Source organism: Dufourea novaeangliae, unplaced genomic scaffold (genome assembly GCF_001272555.1).
Source record: "Dufourea novaeangliae isolate 0120121106 unplaced genomic scaffold, ASM127255v1 scaffold59, whole genome shotgun sequence".
Lineage (NCBI taxonomy): Eukaryota > Metazoa > Arthropoda > Insecta > Hymenoptera > Halictidae > Dufourea > Dufourea novaeangliae.
Window position 1 is genome coordinate 22887 of NW_015373933.1, and position 27871 is coordinate 50757.

General features: G+C 33.6%; 1 protein-coding gene across 1 annotated transcript in view; it reads left to right on the forward strand.

The window, feature by feature from the left end:
- Positions 1-27871, forward strand: part of LOC107195150 (lachesin-like) — a 63894-nt gene that overhangs the window by 17068 nt on the left and 18955 nt on the right. The window contains exon 3 of the mRNA XM_015584937.1: positions 10395-10556. Coding sequence (XP_015440423.1) covers positions 10395-10556 — 162 coding nt within the window. The remainder of the gene's footprint in view (positions 1-10394; positions 10557-27871) is intronic.

Consider the following 27871-nt stretch of genomic DNA (forward strand, 5'->3'; position numbering starts at 1 on the left):
GTTACGTAAAACATCTGAAAAATTGAAACCAATCGGCCTTTTCCGGGGATACGAATTTTCCTAACGTAATAACAACACGTTGGATTAAAAATACATTAATTGATTGTGTCGGGTGATCAGTGTTAGTGCAGTGCAGTGAAATGAATACATATTCGATGGATTAACCCGGCGGCACTTGACGTTGCAACTCTTAACGTCGGCTGGTGTCGCATACCTGCGATCACCAGTGGCATGGACTCTACCCTGCCATAAACCATTTCGTCCGTCGATGCCCAGGCTCGGTACACTGACCTACTGACGCAGGTTTCTACGCTGCAGGTGAATTTCCGTAAGGGTGAGTTCTATTCAGTTTATTGGTCATTATTGTTTTATTAATTTCACCGAACTACAATCACTTCTCGTTTATTCTTTGTTACATTACCTTTTCGTTCACACGTTATTTGAAAAGGAAATTTACAAATTCGTAAAAAGGAATTTACAAAAATGTAAATGTGCATTCGTCTTTTTACGTTAAACATAATTTGCCTACATTTACGTTTCATTCATTAATCTCTTTAAATAACAAACGACAAATGATAAAAAGTATGATTTTATTTGTCACGTCTTGTTTATTTGCTATTATTATACGCGGTTTCCTGCGATGCATGGTGACCTACTTGTTCGGAGTTTCGTAGTACAAGCGTAGCGCGTAGCCACCGCTAGCGCGGGAACTCGGCTGGCAAACTCGCGCTCTGATTGGTCGCGGTTTTTCGTTAATATCTCGTAAACGAAGCCTCAGTTTAAATTTTGGCTAAGGAAAAAGTTGTTCCAATTCACCCCCCGAGTGCCACATTTCCGGGTCGGAGGACATTTTTGGGACACCCTGTATATACGAACGAGGAAGGCTTCAGGTAGTTGCGGGAAACGTGTCAACTCGGTAGACCTCTGATGGCGAATGTAGGAAGGAAGGTACTGCCGCCACAGCCTCATCACAATGACCACTTTTAGTTTTAACAACTTTCAAACAAATTTTAGGCCTTCTATTTATTAATTTCTTAAAATATTCTTTATCTAAATATTTCCATCAGTCTTGTGTGACACATAGACACAAACAACAGAGCATGCACAGGAATAAAATTCGACAAAGTAACGAATTCGTAAGAAATGTGGTTAGAAAAATAAACTTTTCCTGCAAACTAGTCAAAATGTGCAATAACCTTCTGTTTACCAAAAAAATATGGTTGCTACTAAACTTTTGGAGGGTAGTCTACATACTATAAAGTAAGTTTTCCTTGTTGCAACGTTACTTATTAGTAGAAAAAAATGTAAGATTTATAATCGCTAGACTGTGGATGGTATGCATTCATTTATACATACATATATGTATAGTACTTTCTTTCCGCCTTGAGGAGAGTTGTACTATTAAAAATACACGTTCCTATTTAGTTCTGACTTATACAAATTTATGTATGGCAATTATATTTCTATAAAAAATTACAGCCTGATAACCACTAAAAATAACTTGAAATACCAGTAAAAGGAGAAAAAGTAAGAAATGTTTTGTGCTATCACTTATAAAAAATATTCATTTTCAGGAAGCTGATACAAATAAAAGTTATCAGTGAAAATTATTGAACAATATTACATATTTAATAACGTAGATGTATCTTGTACATGGTTTTTCAAAATCGATTTTTCAAAGGCCATAGAATATGCAAATGGGTAATTTTCATACGTAAATATCATAATTCATATGAGCCAGATCACAATAATCCATTTATGCAGGCGAGATCAATGTTAATTATTGCAATATTTATACAAGATCACTACAATCTAGCGAAGATGAAATTTATACCTTCTATTGGATAGATGATAAATGAATTTCTTTCTTAGTTACTCCAATAAAAACTTTTCATCAATCATAATAATAAAAACGTTGTAGTAATTTCTAGAAAAAAGACTCTTTATTAATGACCATAATAAAAACTTTTTATTAATTACTATAATAAAAAGAACGACGCTCCATTGCTCATTTTTCCATTATGATACAGCTTGATCTCATTTAAGGTGAGATAAATATTTAGAGATATTATTTCCAATAAATCATACAGATTAGTTAAAATTACAGTAAGATATATTATATTAAAAATATTTAAATTATATTCTTACAATCGGTAATAATTTGTTTTCACGAACCTAATATTTATCAGTCAAACCGAAGTTAATGAAAAAATTTATTAAACATGAGTTCGCTGATGTTTTCGGAAAATCATATTTTTATTCATCTAGGAGGAAAATTCGTTTCGTCCATCAAGATTTCTTATGGGTTAGGAGCAAAATAAAATTTTATCGGACTTCACTAAACATATTATTTCAATATGTTTTGCATATTCATGCGTGAAATGAACGCGTAAACATCCACGCTCTGTTTATAAGGCGTATATAAACAGTTTCTTCCAGATATTTTTCTTCAAACTGTACATTTATGCCAAAGGAAGGCAACCACAAAGCTCCCTATATTTGGTGCAAAAATGGCCGAAATTGCGTCGTTACGTTTATGCGAGACATTTCGATGCTTACTCAATGCCAGCATATAACAAATATAGTCCATAAATATCACATCACGCATACTATAAATAAACCGTGATATTGTACGAAGCATGAAAATTAAATGTCTTTACGTGGACGACAAGAACAATGACCCTCCATAACGCAAAGACATGTTATCTAGAAAAGAATCGACAAATTAAAAATATTTAGAAGCTTCAAACACACGCAAAGCATCAGCATATACAAAAATATACCTGTGAAAATTTGTGCTAATGAAAAATTTCAGATACAAAGATACATATATAAAAATTAAATTTCAAGAGCACTTTATGTTCTGTGCTAGGAGTTTTCATTTGAGTAATAACACGTAAATGGTTTTACAATTTAATAAAATCTTTATTTTCCTACAGTTTGCAGGTTCCACTGAAGGAGCCACTAAAAATGCATAAACACCCGCAGTCTAAAAATGTTATTTTTATGCCGTGAGAATTTCCATTGAAGGAGTGAAATCAGCCCCTCATGATTGAGCTCCTTTTTTTATTGCATTCTTCATAAAAGGTTATGAGGTATGGAACGATCTAACAGAGAAAAATACGCCTCGTTAGAGGGAATTTCGGTTTATTAAAAGTTATCATTTATTTATGCGTCGGTAGAATAGTTACGAATAAAGACAGAAAGTATCATATTTATCAAAGAAATACAAAGTTTTATGGTATTATGCTGAAGAACTTTTTTCGAGATATTAGACTTAATATTATTAGCTAGATGTAATTGTCTTTGGTTGTTGAGGAAGTCGCTTATGGAATGTCTCTTGGAACAAAGGAAGTTTTTACACAGCAGAGAGCTTGTAATAGCACTAACAACCAGTATACAGGGTATTTCACCTAACTTGACCACCTTAAATATATCGCTTATTTTGTATGATAGAAAAAATATCAGGGGAGAAAAATATTCTGTTGGAAGGCGCCAATACGGTGATGGGCCGAATTTTTTTCTCAAGGTCATTTTTTTCGAGCTTTCAAGGTCATCGAATTTTTTTTAAATGGGACTACATATTTTCACTACAACACTCTTATAGCATATAAACAAAATAAATCCAACGAGGTGCAATGTGTTGACCTTCACGTGACCTTTAGCGAAAAAATCATGAAATGTTTGTCAGTAAGCTCAGTACGCGTTCGGGGACGGTAAATGAAGGAATTTCAATTTCATTGGCACAGTGTACCGTGTAATTGGCCCTTGTGCTTGTAAACAGACATTCGTATTCTCCTTTCATCGGCTGAAGTATGTTTACAAGCATTATTATCAAAGTAAATCTTAGGGTTAAGGTAAGCCACTTGATTTCTTTCTGTGGGGACACCTAAAAAGTAAAGCTTACAATGATGTTCCCACAACAGCAGAAAACATGCGCCAAAGGGTTCTACATGAATGTAGATCAATTACTGCAAAGCAACTTAAAAATGTACAGCAAGAATTTATTTACCGCCTCCAAAAATGTATCTAGGTTCATGGTGCACATTTTGAACACCTTCTAAAATAAAGATTTAACTAAAAACTGTTCCAATGAAATTGAAATTCCTTCATTTACTGTCCCCGAACGCGTACTGAGCTTACTGACAAACATTTCATGATTTTTTCGCTAAAGGTCACGTGAAGGTCAACATATTGCACCTCGTTGGATTTGTTTTTTTATATGCTATAAGAGTGTTGTAGTGAAAATATGTAGTCCCATTTAAAAAAAATTCGATGACCTTGAAATCTCGAAAAAAATGACCTTGAGAAAAAAATTCGGCCCATCACCGTATTGGCGCCTTCGAACAGAATATTTTTCTCCCCTGATATTTTTTCTATCATACAAAATAAGCGATATATTTAAGGTGGTCGAGTTAGGTGAAATACCCTGTATACTAATGTGGCCGTTGAAGGAACTTGTATTAAATGAAAGCAAAATGTACTACGGATATAGGAGTATTTAATTTTACACTGCTGAAAATAATTTTATATCAGTCACGTTGTCAAATATTTTTGTTTGAAAGAATTAATCTCATTCTTTGTACTGTACGTATATTAAGGATGTGCGAGTAACTCGAATTTCAAGACAAATAATGATCGGTCGGTCAAGCTGAGTCGAGCGTTCGAATTCTTCAAGCTACTTGAAATTGACGAACTGTTCGAAAAAAGTACGAGCTACTTGAAAAACTCGAACGGTTCGAATATTCGAGAGATCGTAAGACTACGATTTACTTCAAAATGAATTTTCAGCTCGAAAATTGTTAAATTACTCGATACATTCGAACAGATCTTTAACTTTCGAGTTACTTGTCAATATTCGAATTGCTCGAATTATTCGAATATTTAGCTATTTACTATCAAATACTAATCTAACTGGAGGGAAGAAAAATATAAGAGTCTAATTTACTGTTTCTGATTTATTTTCATGTTTTTAATTTTGTACAGGCACAATTTTTATCTAAATAATAATTTCGAATAACGAATAAAAGATAAAAATATTTTATTTGTTATTCGAAGTTCGAATTAAAAAAGTATCATTTTTCGACGAATGTCGAATGAATAAATTTATTCGATGAGAATTATCCGACGAATAGAAGATACTTTTTTTATTCAAAGTGTTTTATTCATAGCGCCGACTATAATTTTCTTCTTTTATCTGTTCCGTGTAATTCAAGCAATTCGAATATTAACGAGTAACTCGAAAGTTGATTATATTCGAGTAATTCGAAAATTTTCCAGCTGAAAATTCATTTTCAAATAAATCGGAGTCTTTATTTTTTTCAGCTTGCATGTTTTTCAAACAGCTCGTTGATTTCAAGTATCTCAGAAAATTCAAACGCTGGACTCTACTCGAGCAATCGAACCGAGTTCGGCTCAGCTTGTAAATTACGAGTACTCGCACACTCCTACTGTATACGTCTATTATTTACCAATTACAGAAAATGAAGTTATGTAGAATAACGCTCGGTCTTTCATAACTAATTGAACTGCATTAAAATCAAAATCCGATAACAAAAACTAATCTTATATATTAAAGTAACTTCTTAATATTAATTAACTTTTTTAATGTTCCGTTGCAAAATCATTCCTTGAAAATATTTCATGGATCCATATAAAATCTTTATTTGGATAATACATATCAAGTAACAAATTAATAGTAAAAACTATATTAATATACAAATCGTAGTTACTTATAATAATATTGTTGCGTGGACGCAGCATGACTTCCGAATAAATAAAGGCAATATCAATAAAAAGGAAGAATTATTTATTTGGAGAGGAGCAGTACTTATCTTAACACGTCTTTTCCATTCTATAGTCGTATCACGACTCTGCTCTGTCTCTGTTTTGGCGTTGTTACCAAAACGACGTCGCTAACCTGAAGTCTCTCTCGCTTTAACATTATACAATACGTGCTACCTATCGGGTAACCCGTAACAATATTTTGCTCCGTGTATATTTAAATAAATAAAGGTATTTTATATTTTCGTACAAAATAAAATTGTTTATACCATCCTTTAAACAATGGAACGCATTATTTTTAACTTATTCACTACGTTTTGGCAATAAAAATTGCATAAAAATGCACAAGTGTTTAAATGAAGATTCTTGTATGTATTTTATATCGTTAGCACGTCAACAGTGCGATTATGAAGTTCAAATTATTTCCGTCAAAATTAAATTATTTTGATTTCAGGAAGAAACGTGTGCGGGTGACAGTTTTATAATTGAATCGCGTTGATTATTTTTCTGTGATTCCGTATAGATAGATTGTACGTGAACCTACGCCGGATGATCTGTGAAAATATCCAATCCTTCCCATAGAATCAACTAATTAAGACATAAAATCGTGAAAGATAAATCTCTAATCTGTGTTATTCTCTATAATATATTTTATACCGTGTTATACTATACAAATATTAGAGACATTTAGTAAATTGCAATTTATCATACGTTTATGTTACTATTTTTGAAACGTATATTTGTGTTGCGTATGCAGGAAAATCATGTTGATATGTCTGTAACTATTGATTTTAGAAGATATAAGTTTACATGTATAATTAATATAACAGTTTATAAGCATATAAGAATTACCTCCAGTTTTTAAATGAGAAACTTTCGGTATACAAGAAACTAGATAATGATCAAACAAGTTCTGAAGAGCATGAGTGTTGCATTGTCTGAATATACCTTTTCTCGAACGTTTACATCTCTCTATTAATTCAGATAATGGATGTTCTAATGTTTCTTTTCAAATATTCAGCTTGTACACTACCGCTAAAAAATTTAGAATCATTTCTAATACGTAAAATAAGACAACATATTGGATAAACAGTCTATTTGTTATCTAAAACTGTAATTTTTTGTAAGATCTGGATGAATTTTGCTTTACAAGTATTCCTAATAATTTTGTTCTAAACTCTAAACAAATACACCGTTCACAAGTATCACACTATATGTATGTTAGGTTCATAACACAACTAACTATATCTGAGTCTCAACTTTTGCAAAATTATTTATCTATTACATACGTATAAAAGTCTTTATTTGTTTTTGCACTTATTATATTTTCACCACCCTGACCAAAATATTGAAAATATTATTTGAGAAAATCTTACAAACGCATTTTGTTTGAATAGAAACAACAACTTCCAATTACGCTGCCCAACAAGAAAAATTAAGTTTTCATCGCCTGAGATATTATACGTAATTCTTATAGTTGTTCTTGTACGGAATTCAATTATATATTTGGATCTCTTCTGCCAGACATTGCTCATTTACTGCTCTAAGATTTTTAAAGAAAAAGTTTATTCATTTTAAGGTTCAGTTAGAACTTTTTACACCCAATGCAGTAATAAACTCAAAACATTTAAGGGATAATCACTTTAAAAATCATGTGCAATATTTTCAAAATGCTGACTGAAGTTTTTCATTTAATTTACAAAAATGCATATGTACAGACTCCTCTCGATTATAGTCCCGAACTCGGGTCCGCGCCGGGACAATAAGCTTATAGGGAGAAATGTGTCAGACTCTCGTAAATTCGATTTCTGAAAAACGTTTAGATAGATGATTATTTAGAAGTTTGGGCTTCTCGTTGATTTCAATGTGGCGAAAGTCAAAAACACGATATTCATATACATTTCACACTAAATACAAATTCCCCCTTTTCAAGTGGAATCAATCAGATTATTGTTACGAGCCGAGGGCTAAAGGCAGCTTTTGCCGTAGCCGAGTTAAGGTAGCGTGTTAGAAGCGGACGAATCAATGCTTATTTCATCATTGGGAGCCGCTGGAATGACAGAAAGTCGCGGACGAACCGGTGTTTATTTCACCACCGGGAGTCTCTTAAGACACGGACGAACCGGTGCTTATTTCACCACCGGGAGTCACTTAGGACACGGACGAACCAGTGCTTATTTTATCACCAGGAGCCGCACAGATTGGTAGGAGAATCGTAGTCAAACCTGAGCTTATTTCATTACAGGGAGCCACTAGGTTTTTTGGTTAAAGTCGTGGACGAACAATTCTATGTTTATAAAATAAGTAATATAAATATATTCAAAATTAGTCGTAGGATTTTACAAACGTTTGAGTTATATAATTCCTTCCCCGATGTTCACGCGAGAGAGAGAGAGAGAGAGAGAGAGAGAGAGAGAGAGAGAGAGAGAGAGAGAGAGAGAGCGGGGTCGCGTTAAAGTAATACCTAACAGTAAATTTACGTACTGTATGGTTATGAATGCTTGAGGGGGATTAACCCGATCTTGCTAATACGTCTCTCGTCTATGGAAGTCAGACTCGAAATGGGACCGTCGAGGATACATTCGTCGCCCTTTATATGTATACTTGTAAATCGGTCTGAAAGTCACGTATGCATCCTCTCATCGGAACTGTAATTCCTGGCAAATCTAGATCGTTGCATCAGAACGGAAGTAACGATTTTTATCTAAGCCTGTACATACCAGCGTCCAAGATAGGGTTAAGGGTTAAAAAGAAAGCCTTCTTTGTTGTTGGCGTACGTGACATTATTATGAAAGAATGTTACTTTTTTTCTTGATCTGTCTCTAACTAACTGCGATCAGTATAATACTTTAGAGTTGATTAGAAACAGTTCCACAAAAACATACCACTGTTCTCTTTAATTTTTTATTACATAACATTTGATAACTGAAACTTCTGAAAGTGACTCATACGACGTTGACAACGTATGTCAAGGTCAAGGTCATCAGTCATTTTACTTATCAGTACTACTAAAGTACGACACTAAACTTCTTTTGATACTAACTTTTTTACAAACGGCTAGCCCCAACTAAAACCTTCAAAATACTACTCATGCTAATGATCTTGACAACATATTAAAAAATCATCAAAATCAGAGGTGGCTCCCTTACTCTAAATATTTACCAAACATTGTTCTGTAGTGTTAGATAGTTGTTCAGTGTCTTAAGTATTAGTAGACAGTGAATTGTTATGTAAAATAATACATGTATAATCAAGTATAGTAGGGCCCTTGTATCCGAACTAACAGTTAAATATAAAATTTTTGAGATATCAAGGTTAAACTGTACTAAAAGCTACAAACACCGACTTGTATTTCACATGACAAATTCTACTAATAAGGTAACTAACTGAACAAAAATCATTTCCAATTTCCAAGCGGAAATGGTGTACGTATATGTACGCCGTTTCTCTGGTCAGGGTTCATGTCATCAATTTTCGCAATAATGGTTCAATGTAAAGTAGGACATAAAACAAAAGAATATAGCAGCTCGTTCCTTCGAAGAGAGGCCTAGTTCCCAAAATGTTGTGTACAGCGATTTAAAAAGGTATCTAAAGTCCATATACAAAAGCAGACTAGCAAACACTATTAGATAAGTACACGTCAAAATATCAAACACATGGAAGTGATATCGGATGGCAAAAGTTCCCAAGCACCCTTAATCACCAGTGCATCACCGAAACACTAATTAGTACAGTCAGAATATGCCACATTGCTTTAACACACTCACATCTACTAAACAATTAGGAACCACTAATATGTGAACAATATAAAACACCGATCATCATTAATCACATATTACTAGAATGCATAAAGTACGATCGTGCTAGAAGAATCTCAAAGTTACCTAAAGATACAACAACTATCCTTAAGTCGGATGAATATTTATCAAACCTCACTCAATTCTTACAGATCGCAAAACTATACCAGAACGTATGACTCAATGTATAATAGTAACCAACAAACAAAAAGAAATATCTATGACTTCTCTACCGAGATAGTATACATGAATGTACCACGTTGCTAATGACCTTGGCTGTTAAAGCAGCGTTAAAAATGTAAATAAAAACAAAAAAAGCATATAGACATAATGAAATCTATTATTCAACTGGTATTTTTTATTGTATTGAATTACCTTACTATTATTATGACTGATAAAGTAACGAAAAATAATGTTTACTTATTTTTTATTCGATTAATACATTAGAGAATGATCTAAATGGTTAGAAATATATTGCAGAAATGACGTGTTGAGGTTAATAACAATCGAAGTCCGCTAGTGCCAAACTTCATTTCTGTTTTAATTCATCCCGTACATGTAGTTAATTAAGTTGCACCTACTTCTAGAGGCTAAAAATAATCCCCTAAAAGTTGAAAAGAAAATTTTTAAGAAATCAAGGTTAAATTGTACTAAAAACTATAAACACCAACTCCTATTTCACACGCAAAATTCTACTAATTATTTAAGCAACAGAATAAATATAATTTGTAACTTCCAAGCGGGTGGTGTACGTATACACCGTTTCCCTGGTCAGAATTCATGTCATCAATTTTTCCGTTTTCTGCCCGACAGTGCCACCGGATATCGTTTACGGGGGCGACACCAGCGCCGACTTGGCAGTTCCGGAGGGCGACAACGCGACTCTAATCTGCCGTGCGACGGGACGACCGACTCCGAGAGTGTCCTGGCGAAGGGAAGACGGTGAACCCATTCTTATAAGGGCCTCTTCTGCCGGTACATAATGACACTATAAAACCCGCGGATATCTCCGCGGACAGACCTCCTTTCACTTGGCCTGCTGTGCCTTCGTGGAAAAGGCAGAGGGACGAGACGGTGGTTTAATTTCGTTTGCCACCCATTACTCTCTTTGTTCGTGTTTCCGTTTGCTACCCCCTACCCCCATCCCCTACATCCCTCCGTAGTTCTCTGAAGCCCCGCGAACCGAGCTTTATTACAATACTCATAACCGGTAATCGTTGCCTTGACGCTTTATGTCACCTGACATCGGGCACAGAATGCGAAATGTGGCAACATCTGCGGTGCCCCTTTTTTCATGGCTTCCCAATGAACCCATGCTATTTCTTTACTTTTTTTTTATGTCGCGTTGTACCTTCAATTGCGGAGCCCGTAATACTTTACGCTTTTAATATCGAAACCGTACGCAACCACGCCGCACAGTGGTCCAGAATCAAAATTTTGGCAGCTCAAATGGTCAAAAAGAATTTCTTTTGTTTCCTAAAGAAGAACTTACATTAACTTATTATTAACGAAGATTTATTCCATGCATTATTATTCTGCTCAGACCATTTCTGGTCGTCGATTTCAGTGAAACTTAGAAAAAGGTCCCTAAAAATTCATACATTCAACGAACACGTTGAGAATACTGACAGAGAACGATAACGTTATCGAAGAGGATCCCTCAAGTCGATAAACATTTGTTCACTTATAATCTGCTTTCTTTTACTTAAATCGAATTACAAGTTTCAAAATTTGTTGATTGTGCTTGAGCTAAATAAGCGTATGAGCGGTTAAATGTTGATCCTGTACTGCGCACAGTGGTCCTAAATCAAGATTTAGTGATTCAGCATCAGTAAAAGTAACTTTTTTAAAAGTTTAAAAGAAGTATCATTGGAGATGTCCAGATATATCTTATAATGTTGGCAGTAATGGTTCAGCGTTTGGTTTTTAAGTGTTGTCTTTAATTGTTGTTATTCAACTGCTACTCCAATTCTGTATTATATTGAATTACCTTGCTATTATTATGACTGATGAAGTTACGAAAACTAATGTTTATTTATTTTTTATTAAATTAATACATTAGAAAATGGTCTAGTTAGAAATGTATCGTAGAAATGATGCGTTAAGATTAATAACAATTGAATCCCGCTAATGCCCGACTACATTGTTGTTTTAATTTATGCCTTACATCTAGTTAATTAAATTACAACTATTTCTGAGTGCGTATTTTTTTAGCAGGTGTACAAAAATATTTGTCTTTTGTAGATTCGATCAGTGTAAATATGTGAGACATTTTTAAAACTTGGCATGATAATCTTTCGGGACAAGATAGATCAGCAGTGATTTGTTCATGTATTGATGAGAAATTTAAAAACGATTCAATTGGAATTAATAATAATTATTTTAGACATCGTCGAAAAATGAAAAAATTGTGATTGATCTTGCTTCAAATTTAAAAAAAGAAAAATTAAATTTGGTTCGATAAAGACACTGAGATTCATGTGTCTCTAACTAACTGAACTGAACGACAGTGCTTCATGCTTCATGGAAACACGTCGCGTCGCGCGGTTACGTTTTCAATATCATACCGTGCGAATTGTTGATGATCCGCTTTTACGTTTCATGACTTTTGTCTAAATGTATTTAACGATGGCGTGTGTTCGAGTACAGATAACGATTATCTTCGCTGTGTAGGTGGAACATGAGAATGTTCGCACGTCCTTTCAGCTTCAGAGTATTATTACTATTTCACAGGAATCATAATGGTTTTCGTTATCAGATGCAGTTACTGTTTGGAGGTCTGTGAATTTATGAGGAGTCTCAAGTAGGACATTTTCCAACATTAGCAATATTTATATTGATTTTTGGCGATGAATGCAAACTACATCTGAACTGGTTAACACGTTAATTAACACAGTGGTCAATAATGATCGACGCTAATAGCACTAGAATTACGAAACTGGTTAGTAAATTTTTATAACAATCATGAAAGTATTAGAACAATGCATTTTCTCAGATCTTTTACGACTTTTATTGCAATATGAAAGTGTAGAAATTATTTAATTTATAAATTTGTACGTTTTTAACAGTCTCTTGCGTTTATCTGTTTGATAGATATATACACTGTGAGTCCAAACTAACTATACACCTTACAAAGGTGAAGTTTGTGTAATACTTCAGTAGCATCTTAATGTTGTAATATCACGATAGTAATACAGTTAGATATGATGTTCTTGGCATTCTCGGGATGAATATATTCTTTTTTATTCATAGTACGATGGACAAATTTGGATATTAAAATATTTTTAAATCAAATTCAGTTACAAGTGCATTCATAGGTCTTTTAGTGAGATCTTGACTCAAAATATACAACAAAGGCGGTTAAAAACTGTTTGCTGGAAGACACTTTCAATTAGTTAAGTATATCTCCACAGTGACCAGATTTCAATGTAATAGAACATCTGTGCAAAGTATTAGATTCTAAATTGAGAGAAATAAATATGAATAAATCCTATATTTTTAAAGTGTGTGCTCACTTTTGACTCTAACTGCACAGATATACGTTCATCGTCGGTAGTTTTAGTGTTAAATTAGACGAAGAAACATTCAATATCTAAATAGAAAAATTCAACATTTTATAAATATAATTGGGAGTAGGGTAATAATGAAAATAAGTAATGTTCAATTCAACGTGTAAATATTTATATTGTTAATAAAACTATGGCATTCAACGTGTTAAACTCGTGAGCAACAGAATATTTCAATAATCTTTCATACTTCTTTAAATGATTGTGACAATGGCATGACATTTTCATTCCACGGTTGAAAGTTGAAAGTATAATTTTAATGTGTTGACACTAGAAAAACATTTTATAAGACATTCTCTTGATTCTGTATCCTATTTGACGAACGCAAACATCAGTTGTTTCATAAATTTTATATAAAGTAATACATACATTATTCCATCTTATATCTCAATCATTAAAAAGTGAACAGATGGAATGCGTAAGTACTACTCTATTTTATAGTTATCTGTTTATATCATGAAACATAAACTATAAAAGTTGCGTAAATTATATAACAGCGAACAATAATGAAACGTATAAAGGCGGTAAAACTGCAAACGTAAAACGAAAACATTATAAAATTATGACTTACTTTGGGAACTGGAGAGCATAGGCATTGAGTTACCGTGAAAGTTTCAATACTGCTTAAGTTACATACAATTTAAGATCGTGTAAACATATATATGTATATAGAGAGTTTGTACATTCATGCGATACGCTGTTAATTACCGGCTGATAGTACGTATGCAGTTTGAAGTTTAACTACCAGGCTGTTCGGTCGCGTAAGTACCAAAGAATATTCGCTATTCACCGCCATATGACCCCACATTAAATCTGTATTAATAGGGTAATTAGGTGGCCCTAATATCCCAGTTGCGGTGAAGTTCTCTTCCCGCAAAGAGGAGGATTTACTACAATAATAAGACTATACACGGTGGAGCGTAGCTCGTAATATGAGTGACATGAGAACGATCCTCGAGAGCAACCTGACAACGTGGATGAAAATTCTGTAAATCTCGAATCCTTGTACATTAAATCTTGTTATACATTATCTGTTTTACGAAAGAATGGTTACATACTTTAACTTTAATATATTGGACTGTCCCATAAGTCTGTGGCCATTTTCAACGAGTTTTATATTTATTTTGTATTTACGAAAATGTAATTTCTATTCTAAAATATTATCACCGTGATTATCCATAACAATCAGCTATCTGCTCGGCAAGTTTTGAATGCCCTTCTCCCAGAAAGATTGGGGCTGGGATGCAAAAAAATGAGCAACATACTTTTTGAGGGTGGTATAATTGTCAAATATTCTTGCCCAACAGATGTCGTTTAAGAGATCGAAACAAGTAAAACTCCGAAGATGCAGTGTCCGGGCTGCACAGTGGATGAAATACAGTGGACCATCCTGGCTCCTCAAGCTGCTCACACGTCAACTTTGCACAGTGAGGTCGAGCGTTATCATGAAGAAGCATGGACACCGAGTCGTTTTGACCGTCTTGTTCGCACGGCGTCCGCTAGCTTGGGGAGCTGGTTCCCTGTAACGGTTGACGTTGATCGCCTGGTTAGGCTCCAGGAGTTCCCAGAAGAGCATTCCCTGCGAATCCGAATAGATCGACAACAGATCATCAACTTCCAGCCGTGTTGAAGCCACAAGGCGTGGCATATGTCCTTTTCGTAGCATATCCAGCTTTCATCTCCAGTGATAATTTCCTTAAGAAAGTTCTGCCGGTGCTGGCGGAGCAAGAAATTTTGACCGGTCATGATCGGTCAACGCGTGAAGCGTCCATCGCGACATCACTTTGCGGTAGCCCATCGAATTAAGGTGGCAATCGATGCTTGTGCAGATTTGCCGAAGAGCATTCACCAAATCTCTCATACTGGAATCCGGGTGCAGCTCGAGTTCGCCGCGTAGAACGTCTTCGTCGAAGGTAGTTGTTGGTTTCCATACCTTATATCGTCCTCCTCGAGGCACTTATACCAGGAACGTACCGTCCGATCGCTACTAGTACCTGGTCCGAATGTAGCATTGATCTTCTTAGCCGTCTACCCGTTGAAGAGGTGTTAAGCCGGTGTTCATAGAGCATAATAGCTCGCAGTTGACGTTGTTCCGTCTTCGTTCTCTATTAATCTCCCTGTTACGCCCGCGCAAAATAATACCCATTGCGCGGAAAGTTTGCGCACATACTCGCATCTTCTGGAAACTCCTCGGACCTGTTTCGATTTGAAGATGAAAACGTTCGAAAAACAACCACCCTGCTAAGGACTTTTGAGACAGCCCAATAGTTTGCTTTCTTTGTATGTTGTAAAGATGACGTAAAATGTTGAAAAAGAATCATAAATATTGTTACAGAATCACGTGATTTTATTTTTTGTTTCTGGAAATAAATATTGAATTGGAAAAAAATAGTAAATGTCGATATTGCTACGAATTCTCATTCTGTTTAATGAATTTAAAACGAAGAGATGTTCTCATTTCCTTATAGTTATTACTACAGAATGTACATAAATACTTACAAATGTAAGTAAATAATTCAGAATCTCAATTTACAATACAGTAGTAATATTAAATAAGGGTTAAAGGATACTAATAATAATTCACGAATCACAAAAACATATTCTAACGTGAGTTGTTACCAATCTATGAGTCAGAGAAATGTATTAACTCGCCAATATATGTATATTTATCATAATACATAAAACTGTGTTGATATATAGACAGAAAACAAAATACACAACGTGGAATTCAAAGTAAATAAATTATTGTGACAATTCTAATAAATACGGTTGACGTGCCATTATTCTTACGAAATATCGTGCAGAATGTTTTGTCGACAGGTGAAGATTACTCGAATCGACTATCAAATGTATTTTCAATCTTTAATCTTCAATAATTCTACGATTTTATTTTTATAACAATAGATTCCAGTGTGGGGTTTTTGTCCCTACGATTATAAATAGACTGGAGAAGTTTATACAAATTCAAAAATTCAGATAATAATATCCGAAAGTTAACGGAATTTTGAATTCTGTACTAGAGGTTCCAGTACTAAAATAATAATACACAAATAATGTTAAACTGTATTAAAATCTTTATTTTGTTGTATTTTCCAAGTTAAGGGATGCTATAAATGCATAAACATCCGCAGTTCAATCATAACCGTAAGGGAGAATTATTTAATTCTATTGTATCATCGTAATAAATTGATAAGAAATTCTATATAAATTTTCCTTTATCGTAACGAATCAATAAAACGTGAGGACTAAATGAAGCCATGAAAGTTATAAAAGGCACGCTGCGTCATCGCCGATGCACGCAAAGACAAAGAAGGGTCGCTGTAATGAGTTACGGAAAGCATCAATCAAGATACAAGCGGATACATGCATGCGCACACACACTAAGGTCACCTAAATTCGATTCCCTGGAAAATAAAGCCGTCTACGTGAAAAAAAAGTTCACGACGCACCCTCAAGCTATCCTTTCACAAGGAAACATCTTCCTCCGGGTCCCTTCACGAATTACTATCAACCCCGTGTAGATTGCGAAACAGAGAATCGGTGCATCTTAATTATTTTCTCGACTTACGAAGCACTCTAAACCACTTTTATGGTAAATAATATTACTCGTGCACCGACTCACGTAATAGATTTTTTTGTTTTTAATAATCATGTATAACATTCTTTAACGGACGTTAAACCGAATTTAACGATTCAATTATGTTAACCCCTTAAGCGGGGAAAGAATTTTCTCGCTGTGGAGTTTGATAGCTGTTTGACTATAAGAAGCTGAAAACAAAATTCCAATCTTTAAACTTAAATGAAAACGCAAAGAGTATGTTTTTCCTTATAATATTATTAAAATAAATGGACATGATGGCCACTTTTGACGTCAAATTGTATACAAAAGAATAAGCCAATGCGGATAAATCTGCTCTCCCCACTTAAGGGGTTAGTAAGTTTTTATGTATGTGTAGTAAGAAATAATGTCACTTAATTAATATTATATCTAATATATATTAGATCCGTATTAATACATATTGAATAAATTCATTTTATTAATGTATTAAGATTTTAATATTACAATATGCTATATGAATTATTAAACATTTAACTGTGTACAAGGGGTTTGGTTTATCTAATTCACTTTTATATCATATTCTTTTTGCCGATACGAACAGTATAAAAAAAATATTACTGAATTTAGTAACATGAATATTATCGTTAACAAGTCTTTCCATCAAGTAAGTTCTTTTGCATTTCTCTATAATCGTTGATATTTTTTCATAATAATGACATATCCTTGTTACACAATTGCTAAAATTGAAACAAAATTGATTAAATCGTGTATAGTATGATAATCCACAAATGATACAATCATAAATTAATGTGCAGGTCAGGCATTCATATAGTTCACCACACTTTAATAGATCAAGTTAACTATGGACAGATCATGTAGATCCGTTAAAAAATATTTGTACAAATAATCTACCAATCATATTTTTTGCTCAAACCTAGAGTTTTCTTGCTGCACATATTCATATTCTCCAAATAGTATGAAACAGAAGTAAATGTTATTAGCATGATTAGTACTGTACTCAGTACTATAAAAATGTTTATCGTGTGCAAGATTTATTAGGAGGACCAAACGTGACTTCGCGAACCAGCATATAATCAGAGTATAACTTTCACAGATATTCACCTGCTTGGTATGTAAATCGGTGTTTCCTTCTGCGACTATACATATAACATATCCCATAGAACGACATACGTATGTGTATCCAAAGTACAGCATGTCAATTCCGAAGGTGTCCGAAATCCATTGGGGAAACGCATGGAAGCCTGCATTTAAATGAACGGTCCACACTTTGATGATTTGCAATGGTAAATATTTTGATGTGATACGTGGCAATTGTAAAATTGACTATTTCTTTAAAAAAAAAATAGCAAACTGAATACAAATTATTATCCCTTTGTGTGCTCTATTAATTTCTAACTTTTGTGGCCTGTTTATTTATGCAGGGTGTATCATTTATCTTAACTACGACAGAAAATATATGGAAAACATTTTATGTTAACAAACATACTTCAACTCGACAAAAGATACGAAAAAAACTCTGTATTAACATTATTAATGTCATACATACGTCTCCATATTGGAGAAATTCATACTGAAGAAAAATCAAATACTGTATTCCATACAAGGTGTTTCCGTAATAGTACAACTCGTAAGGAGGTAATTCTACATGCAAAAATAACTCGAAAATGTAGAACAACATTTTTTCATACGATGCTTAGTTTTCCAGAAAATCGAATTTGAAGATTCACTGGACACGCGTGCATTGGATAGGACTTGGCTGGCACGTCTGATCATTGCATTCCGTTTCTACTTATTATCACCACGCCACGAATCCATACGCGTTAGATGAATTTAAAAAATTGAGTAACCTAAAAACTAGGCATCGTACGAAAAAATTTTATTCTACATTTTCGACTTATTTTTGCATGCAGAATACGGGTTGCACCATCATTTCGGAAAGGCTGTGTATGTATATTAACCATTAACTGGTCAGGTGGAAATGTTATTACTAGACCGCGGATTTTATTCATTTATAGACTCTAAAGCTCTGTGAAATACAATAAAAGACAAAACTTTCATCGAATGTAACGACTTTTATGTGTTATTCGTAACTCACTAACATGCTTAAGAGAAGGTTCCTACTTTTGTTCATGTCTTCAAGAATTACTTTATAAAATGTTATTTTGCATAAAAATCCGAAGTCTAGTTATTACTTATTACACAAATCTTATTACTAGACTACGGATTTGTATGTACACTCAAATCTTTATAGCTCAATTTATTGAACTGTAATTAAACCGGGATATTTTTCCTTTATTAAAGGTTTTGTTTGATCCCAAATAAAATAAGATTTATACTGGTCTTTACTAAAATTTTCACTGCATTGTATTTTTTCCGTTCATAATTGGGATAACTGCATAAAATCCGCATCTACTTATTATTTAGATATTACAAACTTAATTAGGTATTTTTCATTCTCGTGTAAAAAACATCGAAAGAAACAGGCATTTTTTTCAGTAACTATTGCATAAAAATGAAATGTTTTAAAAATATTCATGGAGTTCCTCAAACCCCACCTCACCAGTAGTTAAGGGTTAATGTGAGAACTTGCAAACATGGTATGTCTTCAAGTTATATGAAACACCCTACATATTGTATTTTATTTATTTAAATTGAATATGTCCTTTCTGTACGGAAAAAAGACTCGTTACGTTTCAATAAAATCTCAGCTCGTAACAAATTAACAAATAAATGAAAATTTCCGTATACCGTTCTTCTATGTAGATTAAAGCTTTCTTTGAAACAAAATCAGCCCACGAGACATTTCTGCGTAAGATGGTGTTGTACACTTCTTCAAAACTCCACTACAGAATAGTACATTCCATTTCTTTTCTTGCCTACCAGCAATTTAAATAATTAGATTGTATTCTCTTTACACGAAACAGAAGGATGAAAGCTGCGTGATTCATACGCCTGTGGCATAATTAGTGTTGTAAAATCCACTTATGTGATTAGGGCATCTGCAGAAAGAAAAAAAGATAATAATTTCCAGGCGCTGCGCGACGAATGAAAGAAACGTTACCATGAAATTACGTCAGTCGGCGCAGAAGCGTTCCGAAAAAGTTTTATGCGTAACATGTGAAACCTTCGTTTACAGAGTCCTGTCACGTTTCATTCTATACCTTTTGAGATTTTTCATCCCGTCTATTAACCTTATTTCGTTAATTAACTAGAAAAGGAACTTTTCCTATTCTGTACACTTGATTTGAAAAGTTTCTGCGAGGGTGACGCCATGCATATAATTTCGGCCTTTATTTATTAACACGGTTGATGTAATACTAACATTTATGTTGAGTTAAATTAAATTTTAAATAATCAGCAAAGTACAGTACAATTTACTTAAAATATTGACATTTTCTGATCTTAAGAACTGCGCTTAATTGCCATTCTGGTATATAATCTAACATACAAAATAAGTCTAATAAAGGTTCCAATTTCTTTGACTTTGTAAGTACCTATTTTCATTAAACGTTTTTTATCTTCTGACTAAATTAATTTTAAATACATGTATTTATCAAAAATAGTTATGAGAAAATTTTGAAAAGTATTACAAATTGGCCGTGATACTTTGTATTCCTTTAACAAATATTGTTTTTCTCTTATTTTTAACTGTTAGTTATGTGATTTTGTATTCGTAAATTCTATATCTATTCGTTTAGTAATTTTTACACGGAATATTGAAATTTTCTTCTTTTTAATTGTTAATTACGAGCTTCTACATTTACATTTTGTATATCTATTAACTTGTCATAGAAAAATCGATCACCTCTTCAGTTACTTGATAACTTCACGAGTCCACTTTGACTTCGATAATAAATCAATTGATCGATAAATTAACAGCTACTGCAATAACAATTTATAAAACCTTTCGCTCAATAACCTGACATATTACATTTAATAACAAATAAATCATTCAACGCGTCATCTGACGTTGAGCAATTTTATCGAAGCGATCGAATCATCTGTATGAAAGATGGCGGCAGTAAATTTATTACTGATAATATTTATTTTTTACAAGTTAAAATAAAAAATAAAAATCATATAACTCTACTCATTTAGACATTATTAACAGAAAACTATAAAATTTGAATTCGTTTGCAAACATCACTTTAAACGTTAGTTTTTAACTATAACTTTAATATACAATATATAATTAAATTTTTACTAATATTTATATAGTCTACGGATATATTAATGAATAATCTTTTACTTAATTCAAGTTACTACTCAAATAAATTATGGATGAAAGATTATCCATATACTCATAATAAATTATTCTTCAATTAGATGAAAACTTTCTTAAAAGAATTCTTAACCACTTTTTTAGTTAATACCTGTTATTTATTGTTTATTAGCAAAAGGAAAAACCTGTTGTCTATGAAACTTTTCTCAATTTATGTGATCGTGTGTTAAGTCTGTTCTGAAGCTTATTTCTCAATTTATGTAATTGTAAAATACATTCGTAACATTTATTTAAAACACACAAACGGATAACGATACAATTGTTTATTTGTTGCACGCTTTTACGCTGGCGTCCATTCCAATAAACAATAAATATACATTTACGAACAAAAATTAAAAAGAAGAAACACTTTTCATAAACATATACTTTTCATATACATACTTAATGGTTGCAACTTCCCATATGTTTTCATGCCTTCGCTGAGTAAACAACATACAAGGTGCCATGTAACACCCATAGAACCTGGTAGAGAGTGATTCTACGTAACGAAATAAGTCGAACATATAGGTTAAAAGTTTTTCATTTGAGACTTCGTTTTAAGATAATCCAATTTGATTATCTGCTGAATGCGCCAGCAATTATCGAGGACTTGGCTAGCGCGTCTGTTCATACCATTCCGCTTCTACTTACTACCATAATAAATACACGCGTTTCAGATTAACATTCTCAAATGAAAAAATTTCATTCTATATATATATATATTCCATTTATTTTTTATCCTTTAAATATTTATTTACGCAAATCATAAAGAAAGCGTGTTATACAGTCCCTGATTAATTGCTTTGTTTCTTCATTTATATCGATAAGCGTAACCTTGCTTCTACAAATTTCGAATGTTTACGCATTATCAACAAATAAATATAGTTAGCAATAAAAATAACTCATTCATCGATCACTTTTCATTTATTACATTTGAATTAGACCTAATGTCAATGAACAATATTATAAAAGAGACATTTTTGTTAATCAATTATTTAACGTCGCTTCAACCACTTGTCTAAGAGGGTTAGAAAAAAGAAGCGGGATTCGTCGAACCCACGATCCCCGGTGCCAAAAGCCGAGACTCTACGCGCTTCTCCATGTAGCCCTCCCATTTTTCATAGATGTTATTTGCTCCTTTTTGTTGAGTATGGAAGGTCCCGAACTCATTGCGACATGCTTTTCGGATAGAAGGCGTTTTTTGATTGTAGAGCGATAATCAATTTTCAATTCATGGAAATAGTGTCTCTTGGTGTCTATTCCGATGTCTACGCCCTTCTTACGAAGCTGAACCTAAGCTTAGCGTTATGTTAGAGTAAGGATTCGTTGAAAACTGCGAACGATCACTGCATCCACGTTTCCAACTTCTTTAAAGGGTTGTACCTACTTCCGGATGAATGCAGTAGATTTCCTAAGTGCCTCTGCAGCTTGTCTGAAGGGTTATTTTGGCCCATTCGCATGATCAACAAAAAACACTGATTCTAAAAAATAACTAGATATAAAAAATCTACTTGCACGAAACTAACGATTAGCGTGATGACAAAGCAAACATCAAAGAAAAGAGCATAATTCCAGCTTTCAAACACCTCGAGATAGATGGCGCTGAGATTAGCCATTTAAAAGTTCTAGCGTACACTTTCATGTGGAACATACTGTAAAGTGACTAAATCCACTTTTTGAATTTTTTCAAATATTAGTGCCAAAACACTACATTTTTTATATTGCCGTGGAATTAATCAGTTTGACAAATGCATAGCTCACACGAAAATGTCATCTTCGATCACGCAATCGAGGCTAGGCCCCGTTAGTCCCGCATCGGTGATAAGCGTGCCACGGTGGTAAAACCTCGGAGCGAAAGTGCGAAGTCAAGAGCTGCGAAATTTTCGGACGTGAGCACACAGATTGGGCGGTAAGAACACGGAGTGTGGAATGAGTATAACGAGGCGGCTCGTTGAAACAAGTTTCACATTTTGAACTCGAAGACAGGAACAGCGGGCGCGCGCACGTGTAAAGAAACAGAGGATGAGAACTCTGTTCATGGTATCTTGTACCGGGCGAACACATACATACACACCCACTTGCAGGAGGACTTAAGGCCATGTACGTACAAGCTGTAGCGACACCGTTAGAGGAAAGGAACCACGGAGCTTCCACTGGCACAGCCTAGAACGAGTATATAGAGAGCGCAGAGCTGCGTGTACGTGCAATATCGTTTGTACATACATCGAGGGGAAGAGTCACGTGGTAGTTTCCGCTGCAGAGACCGGGAGTTGGCAAAACTTTGACCGACGTAGTTCCACCGGGCCTCATCCCCCACTACTACCACCACCGCCACCTTGTTTCCCGCGTCCGTGCGGATGTGCCTGAACGCTCAAGGCTCGACGTATTTGTCTTTTCGATCGTAGACATTTTTCCAACCCCCCGTTCGTCCGTTCCGCGGCAGTTAACGATTGTCATGGCAAAGAACGCTATTACGGTCCACGTGAATGCAGGAATAGGCATATTCATACTTATGAATTAATGGGGGGTGGGGGGGGGCGAAAGTGCGGACTCATTACGAAGATAAATCGTTCTTTTTCCAACAATGCCGCGTCGATTAGCCCCGCTATTGGCGCCGCAGCGTGCCCTCTGGGGTAAACAATTGGAGGAATGTAAATTTTTCGGAAGATTATTGCGAAAGGTTTACAAAACCATAGGCCGGAATCTGAATTAATAATAACGTGCCGGTGACTCGAAAGCTTAAATCTGTTGTAGTAGGACGCATTGTTGAAGAATATACAGTTTTTGTACTCCAAATTCAACTTTATGGAAATCAAATTCACTCTTTTACAGATGAAATTCATCCTTTTGCAAATCAAATTCAGCCTTTTGTAGGTGAAATTCGACCTTTTGCAATTTCCGAAATAAAAAATAATGAAGAAGCATTTTAAAAAATGCACTCAAAACTAAAATTTTTAGAAACGCTTACTAGATCAGACCACGGCCCCTTTAAAACGTCGGTTGGGGTTCGAAAATGAAATAAGATTTCAACCCCCTTTTCTTCATTAAAAAAGATTTAAGTACATTTTTATTACTTTTTATTTCGGAAATTACAAAATAATGAATTTGATTTGCAAAACGTTCAATTGGGAGTGCAAAAACTGTCTTATCGTTCATATGTCTTCAGATACTTGACTGGTCCGAGGCAAACGTAAATGAAATGCTATGGAAAATTTCTAAAGATATTTTATTATCTACTTCGACCTTGATGCGAGATCATTTTACGTAATGTACATTAAATTCTAGGAGTATTTAAAACATCTGGAAAAGAACAATTATTTGAAAATTATGCAATGTTATCTGCAATCTGTTAATCTAATTTTTATCGCTAAGTTGAGATATTTACAGAGAAAGAAAGAAAAGGAAATGTGTCTCACATTAAGAACAAAATTATGAAAAAGGTTACAAGAACATTAAAGCCAAAGTAATTTATAGGAATTTTTGAAGAATTATTATGAACGAATGAAACTGGATCTTATTTAACGAAAACTTAACGCTAAATTAGTAAAAATAAAAATAAAAAATAATTTATATCTTAAACACGAATTAACACTGAAGAGATAAATAACAGTAAATTATGTCGTTTTCCGTTTTCTACAAAAAAAATTATAAATGAAGGATGGAATGTGTTAAATTAACCCTCCAATGAAATATTTAATTTATTATGTCACAAATTCTGTCACTTTTACTATTTAAACCATTTTAAAAAATTGTTCCCAAAACAATAGAAAACCTTTGCTTCTGTTAAATGTTATTATACTTTGATTATTAATATGACGTTTTTAATAATGTCAATTAGAATGTACGCTACAGAAAGTTTCAAAAAATTAACGTGTGCACGTCAAGTGGATGGATGTTAATGTAGAAACAGGAGGAGAGAATGTAAGCAAAGAGAATATTTAATCAACATGGCGGAGGTAGCATGTTTGTATCCTAACGCATGGCTGCATTTAGAATGGAAATTCACAAATATACAGGGTAATGCATAAAATTATACCCTGCTATATGTTAATTGTTATTATGTGTACCACTAATTTTGTTTTATTTAAGATAATAGTGTCTTTATGAATTATTACCTCATTACGTGCATACTCAATTTCTAACAGTTCCTGCATTGCAATGTCATTTTCATTTACATTTTGCAATTTGCAATTTGCAATTTGCAATTTAATAAATTTAGTTAATTATTTAATTATTTATTATATCGAGTTCTAGGTAGAAAAAAAACTTTTGATGACAACATTAATAAAAAAACCTGCGTAAAAATTTTTGATTGTCAATTATAGCTGGCTTGATACCTGCAGATTTTAATTAAACTCATTCATGAAAAGTATTTTCTCTAATCTCGTTTATGACCAACTTTCATTTCGTTCTGCATTTTCAATAATTGATAGCATACTGAACAATCTATCTATCCAAACTTCAGAACATGACAGGTTTTGAATTACTATTCAGTTACGTTGTCTTATTGAAATCCCTTGAATAGATGGGGAAATAATCGCTTCACAAGCAATGAATTTTATATGTAAACAAACGTGCGCCGCATAATATTATGATCATATAACACCACAGCTTTGATGCAACAGATAATGGAACTCTCGGATAATAGAAGCTCAAATAATGGAGAACCCGTAAAATCAGAAGCAATTCAATCTATTTATGTAGGTCACACTGCTGTTGCTAAAATTATACAAGATACTGTTAGTGTTAACCAATAAGCCTTAGGAGTAAATAGAACACTAGAAATAGAAGAAGAAGATATACCTTCAAAGGACGAGATATTTCATTAAGTGTCTTCGTTCCCTTAATATATAGATTGATAATCAAACAAACTTTATAAAAAGTCCATTTCGTGTAAAATGCAGATAAGATCTGTTCTTTAACGAATACTTTACCAGTACACCACATTCTTGCAAAAATCCATAGTATTGTTCTGACAAAATCTTTGTATGCGTCAGTCGGGTCTACTATCGTCTTATACGAACTAAACCTGTACTTTATGTTTATTCATGTCGTTTATAACTTGTCTTATAAAAAGAGAATTCATCGTAACAATTCTCACGATTTTTTACTCACTTATAGTGAAGCAATAGAAAAGTGTCCTGTATAAAATTTTCATGGTTTCGAAAGGACAGCAAATTTTTCGGGATGAATATGAACAATAATTATTAAATTTTTATTAAACAGAATGGCCTAAGACCTCCTTAATCCTGACTACTTACACATACAGTACGTGAAGACCAACTGTTCCTCCCTGTATTAAGTATGAGATGCATTTTGTACAAAACATTTTTTTATCACTAGACTGCGAACTTTATGCATTTATTATAGCGTATATGATTTAAGTAACGTATTTAATTAAGTTTGAGGAAATTACCGGTTTATTTGGGACCTGATACAATCCTTAATCTTCTTCCGGATAGAAAAGCCTCCAAGGCTCTTTTATTATTTCATAATAAACAATATAGTAATATATACAAATAATTATTAATTTTAGCTATTCTGTACTGAGAGCATCTGAGGTTCTTCTGCATTCTATCCCAATAAAGGTTAATATGGTAAATGAATTTTTGTTTGATCGACTTTTTGTAAAATCGAGAAGAAAAATCTATGTTTGCATGAACATCTGCAGACTATTCATCACACTATCGTAAATGATCAAGAAATCGAGCAAATTGCTACGACAATCCCGTATATCTCGTCTTAAATACATATGTCATCTTTGGGGGATGAGCAGGTTTTACCATGACTTCAGACTTTCAGACACCTAAAAATAGAAAAGTTGCAATGAACCTTTATATAATTATAAATATCAAATAATTCATTTTTTATTTTAATTTTGGATGAGAAAAATGAACGTTGTATAAAAAAAATGATATACAAGAAAGGAATTTTCGTGTGAAGATTTTTTTCTCTATTACATTCTTGCTTATATTCAGTAATGTCGTAGTGTGTAATATATTTCGAAGCAAGGTACGACACACAGAAACATATCACATTCACGATACATAAACGTTGATCTTCGCGAAATATCTCCAACATGAAAGTTGAGGCATAGAGTAACATCTAAGGACTACACAAAAAAAGCGACACTTTTACAGCTACATACAATAGGGAGAAAAGAATTCGCACACCCTATAACACAGAACACGTCCTTTAATATTGGACCAAGTGACTTGAGCTTTTTTGGAAGTTAGAAGGATTAGTCTATTAAACGATGTGTGAAACAAATTTTGAAAAAGTTTCAATTTGTCGGAATCGTGATGAAAATAGTTCAGGTGGGTTTTTGCAGCTTTTTTATTTGAGATTGTAATGAAAATTTAATAAATGCATTTCGTAGATTTATGTTAGTTGCTGAAACTTTTTATTGAAATCGATTATGTTACATGCTGAAACTTTGATTGAAATCGATTGCTACAAAAACGAGCGACAGGCATCGAAAGACGTAACAATCTTTAGATTTCCTACAGTAGGAGGTCAAAAGTCGCGAAAAATTGCGATTTTCGATGAAATTTGCAGCGTGTATACAACTAACATAACCTAAGAAATGTGTTTTTTAAATTTTCATTACAATCTGAGTCTGTCTCTTCACAATTCCGACGAATTGAAACTTTTTGATAACATTTGTTACACATCATTTAGTAAACTAATTCTTCTAACTCCCCCCAAAAAACTCAAATCACTTGGTCTACTTTTAAATAAATTGTTCTATTTCAAAGGGTGTGCGAATACTTTTATACCCACTGTATATTTTCAATATTAACAACTGTGACCTGTCAATACTTAATTCTCAAATGAAATTTGAATTCGGCGACCGACGAACCCCTTATGTATGATACTTTAA